Source organism: Diabrotica virgifera, chromosome 4 (genome assembly GCF_917563875.1).
Source record: "Diabrotica virgifera virgifera chromosome 4, PGI_DIABVI_V3a".
NCBI lineage: Eukaryota > Metazoa > Arthropoda > Insecta > Coleoptera > Chrysomelidae > Diabrotica > Diabrotica virgifera.
The window spans coordinates 59,339,359-59,355,451 of record NC_065446.1 but is presented as its reverse complement, the minus strand read 5'-3'; the positions used below and the strand labels follow the sequence as shown (position 1 = coordinate 59,355,451).

Genomic DNA, 16,093 nt, shown 5'->3' with positions numbered 1-16,093 from the left:
CTATAATAGTATATTTTTTTTGGACACAATGTATAAATAATTATGATAATGTTTATATTACTGGATTTTTTATACTGGAAGCAAAGTTTGCTGGATGCAAAGATTAACGGTTGCAAATTTTTTAAGACACCTCCAAAATATAATGAATTTTGTGGTGGACATCAAAATTCATCATAAGCTCATGGTAAACAAAAAATCCAAAATATTTTATTAGCCTATGAGTTTTTCGAGGTAATGCTGTCGAGTTTTTTAGTTTTGTGAAATTTTGACTTTTTAATATCACTCAGAAGTCAAGACAAATAATTTTTTTGCAAAAAAGGGTGAAAAGCACAATACTTATTATTGTTTAAGAAAAAAATTAGCATAAAGCAAAAAATATCTCAACAGCATTACCTGAAGAAATGGCAAAACATAATATATAGGGTGAAGCAGATAAAGGGCCTATTAGAAATATCTCGAGAACTAAAGGTAAGAGAAACATAAAAATTGGAATACAGGAGTTCTGAGGTATGATCTATTTAATGAAAGTATTTTGGTTTATTTGCTACTTCCGGTTATACCGGAAGTTGACTGTAACTTCGCTTTTTTTAATAGGACACCCTGTATATTTTTACATTTTTGGATTCTGATTGATGTCTTCTTTCTTAAAATATGAGGTTTTGTAGTTTTATACAGGGTAGTTTAAAAGATAATTACGGTTTTTTGTAATTTTTGTAGCAAACTTTACACCCTGTAGAATTGTACTGGTTTGATATTAAAAACTCCATTTATGTTTAACTAATCTCTAATGTAGTCAATTATTATTAAAAATTAATAATATAGCGAAATATTTAATTTTAGTATTCAGGGTTACTCGAAACTCGTAATGAGTATTTTCTGAGTTTTCTTTAATGGAACACTCGGTATTTTAGTATTGTAATAAAATGATATTTTATAGTACTTTTTTTATTTCTTAAGTATTCCCTATACCTAACTGCTTTAATTTGTAAGTTATTCGTAGTTCTTTAAGCCAAACCTTAATTACAACAAAAATTACGTGAAAATATTCAATCATAAATATTTTTTTGGAAATAAATACATGTTAGTCTAGAATCTAGAATGATCCTCAATTTATTATTATTGGATGATATACCAAAATGCCAACGTTGCTAAGACTGTTGGTGCATAGAATATTAATAAAAACAAACCATATTCTACCTAGTTGGATATGGCTTTGTCACTAAACTTGATTAAACATTAGACATTATTATTTTTATAGTTCCAGTTGCTTTGTTGCCATTACTAATATAAATTTTTGTAATGGGGAACTGATTAGTAAAGTTTTTGTTCTAGGAGAGTATAAAGAAAATGAGCACTATACATATACTTTTACTACTAGCGGTAAGAATTTATCATCTGCAACTCCGTGATAGACGACAACCAAGAAAAGAAGCTTTTCAAAGTTTACTAGAACAATTTCGACGTACTAGACGCTTAGATTACGAGAACGTTCATACTAGTATGCAGATTCGCAGTGACACTAACATCTAATTTATTTTAATCATTTACAATAATTTTTGTTTGATCAGATTTCTCGTCATCTAAATCTACAGTTCGTTGAAACCGCTCTAGTAAATTTTGAAAAGTTTCTCTTTTTGGTTGTCGTCTATCATGGAATTGCTGATGATAAATTCTTATTGCTAGCAGCACATTTTTATTTGTTATACTCTCCTTTGTCTTTTTTTTTTATTTGTTATCATATTAGTAATGGTAGCAAAGCAATTGGAACTTCAAAAATAGTAGAATGTTTAAACAAAGCAAATGTTTAGGCACATTTAGTGTCAAAGTCATAGCCAACTAATAGTTAGAATATTGTATGTTTTTATTAACACTAAACACACCAACAATCTTAACTACGTAGGTATATTAAGGGTCAGTCGAGATTAATATGTGTTTAGTTTCGAAAAATTATTTATAATTGAATATTTTCACGGCAACCTAACAAAATTTCACGTAATTTGTGTTGCAATTAATGTTTGTCTTAAAGAACTACGAATAACTTACAAATTAAAGCAGTTAGGTATAGAGAATGCTTAAGAAATAAAAATGTATTATAAAGTATCATTTCACTACAATACAAAAATACAGGGTGTTCCATTTAAGGAAACTCAGAAAATACTCATTCCGAGTTTCGACCAAACCTGTATAGTAAAATTAAACATTTCGCTATAGTATTAATTTTTAATAATAATAGACTATATTAAAAATCACTTGAACATAAATGGAATTTTTGATATCAAATCAGTACAATTCTACAGGGTGTGAAGTTTGCTTTGAAAATTTATAAAAAAAAAAACCGTAATTATCTTTTAAACTACACTGTATAATATTACAAAACCTCATATTTTAAGAAAGAAGACATCGAGCAGAATTCAAAAATGTAAAAATATATAGGGTGGTAAAACCCCTGTATTCCAATTTTCATGATTCTCTTGTCTTTAGTTCTCGAGATATTTCTAATAGGCCCTTTATCTGCCTCATCCTGTATACAAAATTTCAGATGGGTCGGTCAAGTAGTTTTTAAGTTACAATGTCTACAGCCTTTGAAAAAAGCAGTTTTAAGGAAAAAGCATTTAAAGTATTGCCAATTTTTATTTTCAATTTCATTTTTGTCTGTCAAATCGTAAAATGATGCACACTGGAATATCTTTTTGAATCGCGGAGTAATTTGCAAAAGAAAATGAGAACAGCTGTTGACCGTTGTTCACTACGTTCAAGCGTGCTGGCGCGAACCTGCTGTAAAGCGAGTCATAGGTAGGGATATTCAACACTATCACCCTACCTCCCTACCTTCGACTCGCTTCGCAGCAATTTCGCGCCAGCGCGCTTGAGCGTAGTGAGAAACGGTCAACAGCTGTTCTCATTTTCGTTTGTAAATAACTCCGCGATTCAAAAACATATTCCGGTGTGAATCGCTTTACGATTTGACAGACAAAAAAAATTGAAAATAAAAGCTGACAATACTTTAAACGCGTTTTTCTAAAAACTGCTTTTTCAAAGGCTGTAGACATTGTAACTCAAATCTGCTTGACCAACCCAGCTGGAATATTGTCTATATTTTCTTTATATATTCCTTAAGGTAACGCTGTCGAGATATTTTTTGTTTTATGCATATTTTTTGTTTAACAATAATAAATATTATTATGTTGATTTTCATAATTTTTTGCCAAAAATATTCGTTGTTTTGATTTCTGAGTGACATCAAAAGTCACAATTCGATAAACCAAAAAAAATTCGACAGCGTTACCTCGAAAAACTCATCATAAGCTAATAAAATCTTTTAGAATTTTTTGTTTACCATGATCCAATAATGAGTTCCGATGTCCACCACAAAGTTCATTGTTTTTTGAGGTGTCTTTGAAAATTTGCTACTGTTGTCTTATTTTTTAATATCTTTCCTGCAATATTTTCTTGAATAATCTATGAATTTTACTGAATATGCTAATTTAATTTAAAAATAAAATAATTCTACCATACTTTCAAAAACAATGTGCTTGAAATATTGATTTCAACCCGTACGACCCCCCTTTAAGGATAGCTATGACACGATTTTGATAGGCAACCCATGCTAGAAATGTTTGTCTATGTATGAAATTTAATAAAAAAAATGTTTTATCCGGCAAGCTGATGGGTATAGATCGACCTATATTTGGATCTCGTACTATAAGGAACATCTGTTTTGAATCAGCCTTTAGGTTTAACTTTGATAGTTCGAATTTTGTCCGAAGTATATGTATATACGACTCGACCTTTCCTATATTATTAGTGTCCAGAGTTATATCCTCAGTTATATCTAGAGATTTGGATTAATTGATTTTATTAATTTAATTATTTAATATTATTAGTTTAAATATTTAGAATAAAACATCTAAATATTTTGTGTTCTAATTAAACTTTATTAATTTTTTTTAGTTGTATCTCAAGCAACAAACGATTTAACTGAAGTTTTTGTGGAAGCAATTCTGACACAGTCAATGCCATTCTTTGATATTGGACTGGATATTGATGTTAACGATGAGAGTTATAAATTCGTGGTAAGGCTTATTAAACAATTTTTTTTTAATTATAAATGAAAATAGAAAAATTAGAAGTATTTTTGCTCGAAACACAATGAAACAAAAATATTTTTTTATTTAGCTTAATTCCTCGACAACTAATGGCCATTTGCTTGGTACTGTTGATTTCGCAATTATTTAATGTGATGTGTGTGTGTCAGTTATGTAAGAATAATATATGCCCATTGCATAGAAATGGTAATCAACTGGATTGTAAGAACTATAGAGGCATTACTCTGTTAGCATCTGCGTATAAAATCTTCAGCCATGTATTGTATGAAAGACATAATCATTTTATATAAGATATTTTTGGTCCATATCAATGCGGATTTACTGCTGGAAAGTTAACTACACATCAAATTCAAGCACATAGGCGGATTCTAGAAAAGTCACTAGAACATAGTATAGATACACACCATACCTTTCATCGATTTCAAAACAGCCTAGTACAGTGTTAGAAGAACTGCATTATATAATTCGATACATCAGTATTAGACTGCACCAACTCAAAATTTTTCAATATTGAGAAAAGTTTGAGGAAATGGTTAAAATATGTTTATTTATCAGTTTCAAATTCCAACTCCAATAAATCCATAAATAATAAATAATAAGTTTCCAATAAATAAATGCAACTATTTAATAAATGCTTAAAATTACAAAATATCCCTGATGATTGGAATGTGGGATACATCAGCTCAGTATTCAAGAAAGGGGATAAACGCATATGCTCTAATTATAGAGGAATAACTGTTACCAGCTCAGTAGGGAGGTTGTACGGTCGAATAATAAAGAAAAGAATAGAATCAGAATACGAAGACATGGAAGAACAAAGTGGATTTCGTGCAGGAAGATCGTGCACTGATAATATATTCGTTCTGCAGCAGGTAATAGAAAAACGGAAGGCAAGGAATCTAGCTACCCACCTATTTTTTGTAGATTTGGAGAAGGCATACGATACGGTACCTTTGAAAAAACTGTTTCAAACATTGACGAAGGTAGGTCTCGATAGAGAGTATGTGGATGCTATCGCAAATATATACAAAAATGCAAGAAGTGTCGTTAAAGAAGGAAACTTTATATCTGAATCATTCCCTATATCAAAGGGGCTTAAACAAGGATGTTGTCTGTCTCCGACTTTATTTAAAATATATATTCAATCATCGCTAGAGCAGTGGAGGAAACAAGTATCCGGAATGGGAATAGACATAGGCAGTGGTAAATGTCTAACAACTTTGTTTTTTGCAGATGATCAGGTAGTCGTAGCGAATGATAAGGAAGACATGGACTACATGTTTAGAAAACTAAAGAAAGAATATGAAAAATGGGGCCTTAATATAAATATGTCAAAGACAGAGTATCTTAAAATAGGGGATGATGAAGAAGATCCAGACTTAGAAATTAGAAGCACGAAAAGATGTAATGAATATAAATATCTCGGATCTATAATATCTAAAGAAGGCACTACCAAAAGAGACATCGAAAAGAGAACGCAGCAGGGCAAAAAAGCGGTAAACATTCTGAGCTCTCTACTGTGGTCTAAAGATATAAGGCAAGAAACGAAATTGACAATCTATCGTACCTTGGTAGAGCCTATTATGATTTATGGGGCAGAAGTTTGGCAGATGACAAAAAAAGATAGGAAAAGATTAGAAGTAGTAGAAATGGATTATCTAAGGAGAGCGTGTGGTATATCTAAAAAAGATCACATCAGGAATGAAGATATTAGAAGGAGGACACATACTGTATATTCCAGTGTAGATAAAATTGAAACTAGACAACTAGTGTGGTATGGTCATGTGAAACGAATGAATGAAGATAGATGGCCAAAGAAAGCTTTAAATTACATACCACACCAAAGAAGAAGAAGGGGAAGACCTTCAGTTGCCTGGGAAGAAAATGTACGGCACATCATGAAAGATAGAGCCATCAAAGAAGACGAATGGATGGACAGAAAACGATGGCGGTCGAAATGCGAGAAGCGGCAGAGGCTGTACGAACCTCGCTGATAGATAGATAGAAATTCCAACACCATTGTAAAAATTTTGACTTGTAAACATGAAGAACCGAATATTTTTTTATAACGTCCTAGTTTCATACCGCATCACTTTGAGTTAGTGCATAATGAAACTTGATCAGTAGAACTGCTGTCAGCTAGGTCCTAACTAAAAATGTTCTGTGAAAGCTGCTTGTACTGGCCGTTGCTAAATTAAATGTTCCGAAAAATTTAGTGATACAGAAAGAGAAGAACTGTTAAATAACTACTGGGGTCTTGGTGATATAAATAGGCAGCGGGATTTTATAGTTAACAATGTAATGCCGGTTAAGCCAAAACATCAATATAAGAAAGAAGGGAGTCATAGATTATTTTGAGATGAGAAATAAAAAAATTAGACAACGTGGAATGAAGTAAACACTTCTGTTGTAGGTAGGCATATGAATTTATAAAAAAATCCTTAAAATTTATCCACGAAGGAGTGGAAGTACAAAACGTTTTCGGTCAGACTGATTATCATCAGTGTAAACCTGGAAATAAGTGAACCACTAAGATTAAAAAGCAAGAGGGTGAAATTTTGACAATTGAAAGAATTTAAGAAAATGTGGTTACTCACTTCAATAGGTATAAAAACCTCTAAAATACATTATTGTTACATTCTATATTAAAAAGTGGTAGACATAAAGTCGATTTCTTCAGATTTAAAGATCACATGCGTATTTCATCCTTGCTCGAAAATTGCACAAGGTATGTAATTGTGTTCAGGTGAGAGGTTACGAACCAACTGATTAGACAGTTTGGTGCCAGAAATGTATGACAAGATGTCAAAGGAAGTTAGAAGGATTTTTCATCTGTCAACCGAAAAAAATTTTAAAAAAGAAATTAATATTTAAAAAAATATTTAAAAAATATTTAAAATTAAATATTAATCTCTTTCTTAAAAATTGTTTCGGTTGAGAGATAAAAAATCCACTTAACTTTCTTTGACATCTTGTCATACATTTCTGGCACCAAACTGTCTAATCAGTTGGTTCGTAACCTCTCACCTGAACACAATTACATACCTTGTGCAATTTTCGAGCAAGGATGAAATACATTCACATGTGATCTTTAAATCTGAAGAAATCGACTTTATGTCGACCACTTTTTAATATAGAATGTAACAATAATGTATTTTAGAGGTTTTTATACCTATTGAAGTGGCTAGTTACAATTACTTGTACACTGGACGTAAGTAACCACATTTTCTTAAATTTTTTCAATTGTCAAAATTTCACCCTCTTGCTTTTTAGTCTTAGTGGTTCACTTATTTCCAGGTTTACACTGATGATGGTCAGTCTGACCGAAAACGTTTTGTACTTCCACTCCTTCGTGGATAAATTTTAAGGATTTTTTAATAAATTCATATGCCTACATACAACAGAAGTGTTTACTTTATTCAACGTTGTTATATTGAAGGTATACAGCCAACTACAGGGTTTGCCCCCTTTTTAATGTTTTAAAAAAATTAGACTATGTAAAGTTATCTTTATAAACACTTTGAACATTTTGAATAGGATAATAATGAAAAAGCATGCACAGCAATTAAAAAAAAACAGAGCTAGGTTTTGCACAGACTGACAATCGCAGAGGAAAAAAATGCTGGGCGACCAAGGGCGCTAGATGATGAAAAAGAATTCGTCAGGTCCCACATCAAATATTTTCCAGTAATTGACTCTCATTATTGCGGACCAAGAAAAAACAAATCTCTAAGCTTAGTCACCATGTACATACTTTACCAAGAAAAATGTAGAGGAGAACTGAAAGTTCCCTACACCAAGATTTTTAACAGGTAATTTAATATTGCCTTTTTTCAGCCAAAAAAGACCAGTGTTGTAAAAAGTATTACAACAACTTAAGTATGATGCTCATATCCAGGAAAAAACAGATTCGATTAGAGAAGGAGTTGGATATCAAGGATTAAAAGGAAGATGACAGTAGTGTAGTTTGTTGCTTTCATCTCCAAGTTGTATTATCGCTACCAAATGGAGATCGGAGTGATTTTTTTTACATGAGACGCCTACCATGTTACAATTTCAATATATTATTTGGTATTTCTCACAAACATGACTATAGTTTTTTGTGGCACGAACGTATCGCAAGCAGAGGTGTTAATGAAATAAGTACGTGTCGTTGACAGTATCTAAAGAACCATGGACTTTTAATAAAAATAATAGCACCTATTTTAAAATAAGAGCACATATTTTATTCCGATAATTGCCTGGGCCAAAAAAAAACAAGTTCATTGCTGGCTTGTTTTTATATTGCTGTCAAAAATTAGTAAAAAAAACATAACCCACAAATGTATGCCCTCATAGAAAAAGAAAAAAAAAGATACCTACAAGGAAACCCGCTCTATATTTTATCGCAAATGGTACCGATAATAATTATCCTGGCTAAGAAAACTTCCGATAAAAATATCGGAAAAGAAATGAAAGGCAGAATTTACAAAACAGTCATCAGACCAATAATGACATACGCGGCAGAATCACGACCCGACACAGAGAGGACAAAAGGGCTGCTCGAAACAGCGGAGATAAAAACCATTCGAAAAATCGATGGTAAGACTGTATGGGACAGAGCTAGAAGTACAGATATACCACGGAGATGCAAGGTGGATAACGTTAATAACTGGATAAGAAACAGAAGAATAAAATGGAATGACCACATTAGCCGAATGACAACAAATATAGTAGTCAGGACAGCGAGAAACTGTTCCCCAATAGGAAGACGATCAGTGGAAAGACCACGAAAACGATGGAACGACAACTTACTAAAGGCACATTAAAAAATAGACAGAGTCATGTCTATACAAAAGGAAGAAGAACAACAGAAGAAGAAAACTGGATGGCCTGGTACGCTACAGAAGAAATTGCCGAAGTGTATAAAGTAAAAATTTACAAAAAATTGGGAAAATTTTTAATATACCCAAATGAAGCCGGAGACAAAATAAAATGGAGCGAAATGCAAATAAAGAGTTGAGAAAGAGCAGCCACACAAAATAGGACACGCGCCAACTCGCAACTTTTAATGACAAAAATTTTCAAATCAAAATGTACACCGGCCAATTCGTAACTTTTCTATTACCTGACTTGCCAACTCGAAACTTTCTTCAGGTGAATTCGAAATCATTGATTAAATCTAATACCTTTAATCCAAACCGAATGTTTCTTGGTTTGCTTAAAATATTATATTCTTATTATATTATATACCTATAAAAAATAGCAAAAATTGAAATATCTTGAAATATAATTGAAAAAATATTATAGTGTTTCATTAACACGTGTTATAAATATTATTTCCATCAAGTACATATAGCTCTACACGAGTTTGGTTTTTATCATGTAATTGTAAATTCAATATTTAGATGTTTAGCAATGATAAATTATTTAAATCCATCTGATAATTTAAAAGCAAAGAGATTTTCCATATGTTTATTTCAAGTCTAAAAGATTATACCTTTATTTAGTTACGAATTCACCGGTAGTTGATTGGTTACCGAAAAATTACCTGAGGGCCAGAGTTACCAATTGGTCTGTAATTAGGATGGGGGATTAAAATAGTAACGAATTCACCGGGACCCACAAAATAATGTAAAAGAAGTCTTATTTTAACGAAAATTATATGTAATATCAATAATATTCAATAAAACAGAAAAGAGCGTGGCTTATGAAGAACCATCTCTCATCCTCTCCAATAAACCTCCTGGAGTGTCACCACTTAAAAAATGATATTTGTTGTCGCTCTGCTCCTCGGGTGCAACACCCAGAATTCACTGATCTTCCATAACTTACTAACTTTTGCCACAGTTGCCGCTGATGAGGACAGTGACAATTCAGAATTATTTTGATTTTATTTTTATTATATTTTTTCATAACAAGGAAACAATAATGATTTTATAAGAAAAAAAATTATTAAATAATTTTATTTGATTTTCATGCAAATACCCTATACAAAATGCCCTAACTGTTAAAAAATAATGTGTAGATAGTTACATAGTGCACCAACTCAAAAAAAATCTGAATACTTAAAAAAAAAAATTAATCAAGAATTATCAGCTAAAAGAACCATAAAATAAACATCTAATTCCAAAATTTTGTTCTATTTGAAAAACAAATGGACCATTTACAACAGATTAAAAATATTTGCTCCCGGAGTACATAAGTTAAAGTTGATTTGTGAAGAACTATGTTTTTTGAGTTAGTGCACTCTGATACTGAAGTATCGAATTGTACACTCACTGATTGAAACTGCCTTTACGATCCTTAGCTTTCTTTTTAAATACCTACACTCTGGGCTGCCCTCCTTGGATGCTTCGGAGTAGAAGTGGAACATAGGGGGTTGCGCTGGTATCAAAGCGCGTACGATTCTCTTCTGACGAGCTGTTGAATGCCGGGCTGAAGGCATATCGTTACAAACTACTAACCAATTTTCATGAAAATGAATGGAGGTTCAACGAAATCATAAGTGAAATCCTTCAGTGACTGCACTATCTATACTTTATAGTTTTTCACAACACAAAATAAAAAAACCATAAAATCCTTTATAAAAGGTAGGTATATTTGTTAAAATCCCTATACAAGGCTACATCACAGAACAGAACAGTTTTCAATCGGTTGACCGATCATCATCAGTGTTTGTCTAAAATGTGTATAACTTGAATCTAACATGGTAACCACCAAATTAAAAAAAGAATGTGTGTGTACTTTGTACGCACGTAAGAAGTTATACTTCTATTATATAATTTTACCGAAGTATTTGTATTCTATTTAAATATTAAACTAACTTTCTTATCTACCGCTTTCAAAAAATTTTTATTAAAACAACTAAAAAAAAAAATGAATCGTAGAGGATTGGAACCCGGGACGTTTCGAACTCTGACCGAACGCTTAACAACTAGACCACCGAGGTCATCTGATTGACACGTACGTTTCGGATATAATTATGAGTGCAGCTGATCTCACTACTACCAACTTTGTTAAATTTCGAAAGAGTAATTTCACTTTTATTTAATAATGGTACGGTAAACAATCCTCATTTTTTAGTATGTTATTCCTTACAAAGATACCTTTAATTTAAGCACAAATAATTAAAAATCGTAAATTTGGGTCAAAAGTTATTAACTTTTTAAGAATTCCCATAAGAGCCCATGTTAAAAATTAACTTTGACCCTTAATAGTAATTAAACGGCACGGTAAAACATTTTTTAAAAAATCAAGTCTTAGTTTTTTGAAGTAAACTATAACATACTAAAATTTCATGCAAATCCTTAATTCTTTGCCGAAGGTGTAGAACGTCATTAAACTTGTGATATTTTGAAAATTGATCAAATTAATCAAGTATATTCAAATGGGAAATAAGCCACAATTTTACCTAAAAATAATTTTATTAACGTTTCGACGCCCAAGTCGGATGTCGTTGTCAAAATACAAAATAATAGGTACTAAATAAACAAAAATGTTGTTGCTTTTTTTAATAAAATCATTTTTAGGTAAAATTGTGGCTTATTTCCCATTTGAATATACTTGATTATAAAAATGCCACAAGAAAATAGCTTCAGAACAACATTGATAAAATTATTTTAATTTTGAATTGAAATGATTTAAGTGCACTTTACATCAACAATAAATTGAACAAGAAATTGACAAAGTTATTCAAGGCCAAATTTGACGAGTACAAAATGTATGGTTTGTAAAAGAAAATGAAGGAATTTGATGAAATAGAACAATTGGATATTTTTTATTTTGTCAAATTTCTTTATTTTCTTTTTATTCACGGCAAAATTGGATGTAGAATTGTGTTTTGTATAAGCCAAATTTGACCTTGAATAACTTGTTGTCAATTTCTTATTCAATTATTGTTGATGTAAAGTGGACTTTAGAATTGAAAAAAAAATACAACAAAACATATAGTAAGAAAACAATATATTAGGTGAATATTGATGGTAATCAAATTATATAAATAAAAGTATTACATTATTACATACTATGTATTTTGGCAGATCAAACAGGTAGGTTTAAATCCATGATACATTAACAATTATTACGTACCTGTTGCTTTTAAAAACTATTTAAAATCACTACAATATTATAAACTGTTTTGTTTCTGTCCTCACAACAATAAAACTAATATATTATACATTTGTTTACCTTTACCTTTTCCTCCAAACCACAGCTGTCCTACAGCTGCCATATCGGATAATTTTTGACATGTCATTTGAACATCCAATCAGAACAAAGTTATAATGCGCGTATGCGCCTGGGTGATGCGTATGCGCCTGGTTTTAACATATAAAAATTCACCCTCATCGCGCGTAAAGAAGTATAACTTCAAAAATATTTGGTTAAAACCCTTTACAATTAATCCGTCATAGGAACATATAAAAATGATGTGAATTTTAACATGGATGTTTAAAATATCCAATGTTTCATGCTCGAGGTACCATTGAGCTTAATTTGACTTGTTCACATCATGGCTGTATGGAAGCAAGTCTTGCATATGGAAGCACTTGCTTCCATACAGCCTCGAGCATGAAACATTGGATATTTTAAACATCCATGTTTAAATTCACATCATTTTTCTATGTTCCTATAACGGATTAATTGTAAAGGGTTTTACCCAAATATTTTTTACTTTGGTGGTTAGCATGTTCAAGTTATACACATTTTAGGCAAACAGTGTTGATGATCGGTCAACCGATTGAAAACTAGTTCTATTCTGTGATGTAGCCCTGTATAGGGATTTTAACAAATGTACCTACCTTTTATAAACGATTTTATGGTTTTTTGTAATATATGGTATACAGCAAACTACAAGAAATTTTTTCCTCGTGGATTTTTTACAAAATAAAACAACAAAACTGTAAATATGAAATTATGCGAATAATTCAGAATTGACAGATTTTGGCGAGGAATATTTTGTATTCCTATTTATTTAGCGAATATAGGCATTACATTTTCAAGTTGTGTCTTTTATTCCTGGTCAATCATGTGTATCAGGTATTGTTTCTATTTTAAAATTACTACAAAATTTATAGTATTTTAGTAATTACCTATGTTTCATATAGGTAATTAATAAATTCGCTCACTAATGCGTACAAAATATCCCTTTTTACTCTATATAAATCTACACACCATAATCCGAATATACTTAAAACACACTGCCTATTCCTATTAGTAGATTAAAAGGTAATCAACAAAATACTAACAAAGGAAAACACATGTTTTGTCCCATGTATTATTTCAACCATTTACTGTGTATTTTGATGAGTAGAATTCAAATAAACAGTCAAAAATCGTGTATCAAAACGTTGAACCTACTTAGAGAAATGTTGTCACTACTGCATATCAAGTTAGCATTGGTGAAAAACTTGTCCAAGCTATGAAAACAATAGACAAGGGTTTTTTTATTTCCAAATAAATGATAAGTTTACTAGATTAACGGGTCCAAAAATCAAAGAGTGCATCTTTGTATCAACCCATAAAGTACCACTACAAAAACCCCACCGCTGGACATCAACGTCACAAGAGTTAGGACGAGAAAATAAACAAAACCATACCAATTAGAAGAATACATGTCACGTAGGTCATATCAAACCAATAGAGGATTTTTCAAAAAAAAATTTATAAGAAAATATTGCTTCATTTTTTCTCCAACTTTCTCGAAATAGCCACTCGAGCCCTTGCGGGCTCTCGTGTCTATTGCCAGACAAAAAGTTTTCTAAAAATTGCGGCATTATTGTCAATTTATTCTCACTACCTTGTGATATTAATGCCGATAATTTCATTCAAAGAGATTCTGACCAATAGCAAGCTACAGAAATAAAAATTACAACAATAATTTTGATTATTTCATTCATAGGGGATTCTGACCAATAGAAAGCTACAGACATAAAAATTAAACTGATTATTTCATTCATAGGAGATTCTGACCACTAGAAAGCTACAGACATGCAAATTAAGGTGATAATTTTTGATAATCTCCCGTCGTTAAGCATATTACGTTAGATGCCCTTCGTTGCTACGAAAAAATACATTCAGTGACATTAATGACAAATGTTTTAAAAATTATAAAAGTGATGACTTTCAACCGTCAAATACATATTTATAACAATTGTGTGTTTAATTTCACTAATTGGTACTTATATATACAGGGTGTTTCATTAATAATTGTCCATATAGTAACTGGAGAAACTGGAGAAGCACAAAATACGAAGATTTAACCTAAAACAATTAAATAAAATGTGGTTCCTTACTGAGTTACAGGGTGTTTTATCTAAAAATTTAAAAAGTATTTTTGCTTAGCATAATAAAACTATTCGACGTATCCTTTTCATACTTGGCAGAAAGTGCGACTACTAGACACCCTACTAAATTACGATAAGCAAACGTTTCTAGCTACTACCAGAGGCGTACGACAGGGGATGGTGAATGGTTGACCATACTCAAATTCTACGCCACTGGAAGAATTACTATTTTAGTATCATTTTCAAATTCTCCAATACTTTTTACGTAAATAATATGCTCTTCATTGGTAACGATAAAGTCATTAGTTTTCGAGATATTTGAAGTTAAATATGAAACGGCACACTTATTTTGATTAATTTATAAAATGATTCTTATGATTAAAATTTAAAAATTATTTGTACAAAGTACTTTAAAACTATTTGGTTTATCCTTATAATACTTGGCAGAAAGTGTAAGTACTGTACACCCTACTAAATTAAGATAAATAAACTTTTCTAGCTACTACCAGAGGCGTACGACAGGGGATAGTGGCTGGTTGACCCTTCCCAAATTCTACTCCACTGACGAAATTGCTATTTTAGTATACATTTTTGATTTTGCAATACCTTTTATGTAAATAATATACTCTTTACTCGTAACGATAAAATGATTAGTTTTCGAGATATTTGAAATTAAAAATGAAGCGACACAATACATTAATCAAAACAACCGTGTCGTTTCATTTTTAACTTCAAAGATCTCGAAAACTAATGACTTTATCGTTACGAATGAAGAGTATATTATTTTCATAGAAAGTATTGGAGAATCCAAAAATTGAACTAAAATAGCAATTTCGCCAGTGGCGTAGAATTTGAAAAGGGTCAACCATTCACTTTCCCCCGTCGTACGCCTCTGGTAATAGCCAGAAACGTTTGTTTAACATAATTTAGTAGTGTTTACAATACTTATATTTTCTGCCAAGTATGAAAAGGATGCGTCGAATAGTTTTAAAATGCTGAGCAAAAATAGTTTTTAAATTCTTAGATAAAACACCTTGTAACTCAGTAAGGAACCACATTTTATTTAGGTGTTTTAGGTTAAATCTTCGTATTTTGTGCTAAGGTTTCTCCAGTTATTATATGGACAATTATTAATGAAACACCCTGTATAAATTACAATAAAATTTTGGTTTTGAACAGTTTTATTCATGAAATAATCGCAACAAATTGCACTCGAACTCCAAAATTAATATAGAATTTTTGCCCTCGTGACACTTTGACATAATTTCACTCGCCTTCGGCTCGTGAAATTAAAACTGCCAAAGTGACACTCGGGAAAAATTCAATAATTTTAGAGCTCTTGTGCAATTACTACTGATAATTTTTGATCATAATCCGTCGTCAAGTATATTACGTCAGATGCCCTTCGTTGCTACGTAAAAATACCTTCAGTGACATTAACGACAATTAATGTTTTAAAAATTATAAAAGTGATGAGTTTTAACCGTCAAATATTTATAACAACTGTGTGTTTAATTGTAATAATTTGTACTTACATAAATAAATTACAATAAAATTTTGGTTTTGAACAGTTTTATTCATGATACAGTCGCAGCAAATTGCACTCTATCTCTAAAATTATTATCGAATTTTTGCCCTCGTGACACTTTGACATAATTTCACTCCCCTTCGAGTCGTGAAATTAAAACTGTCAAAGTGTCATTCGGGAAAACTTCGATAATT

The 16,093-nt window shown here is 31.3% G+C and overlaps 1 protein-coding gene across 2 annotated transcripts in view; it reads left to right on the top strand.

The window, feature by feature from the left end:
* The window catches only part of LOC114327191 (phosphate-regulating neutral endopeptidase PHEX-like), a 103,623-nt gene that overhangs the window by 29,480 nt on the left and 58,050 nt on the right, over positions 1-16,093 (top strand). For both annotated transcript variants that reach the window (XM_028275721.2, XM_028275720.2), the window contains exon 4: positions 3,952-4,073. In XM_028275721.2, the coding sequence (XP_028131522.1) occupies positions 3,952-4,073 (122 nt within the window). The remainder of the gene's footprint in view (positions 1-3,951; positions 4,074-16,093) is intronic.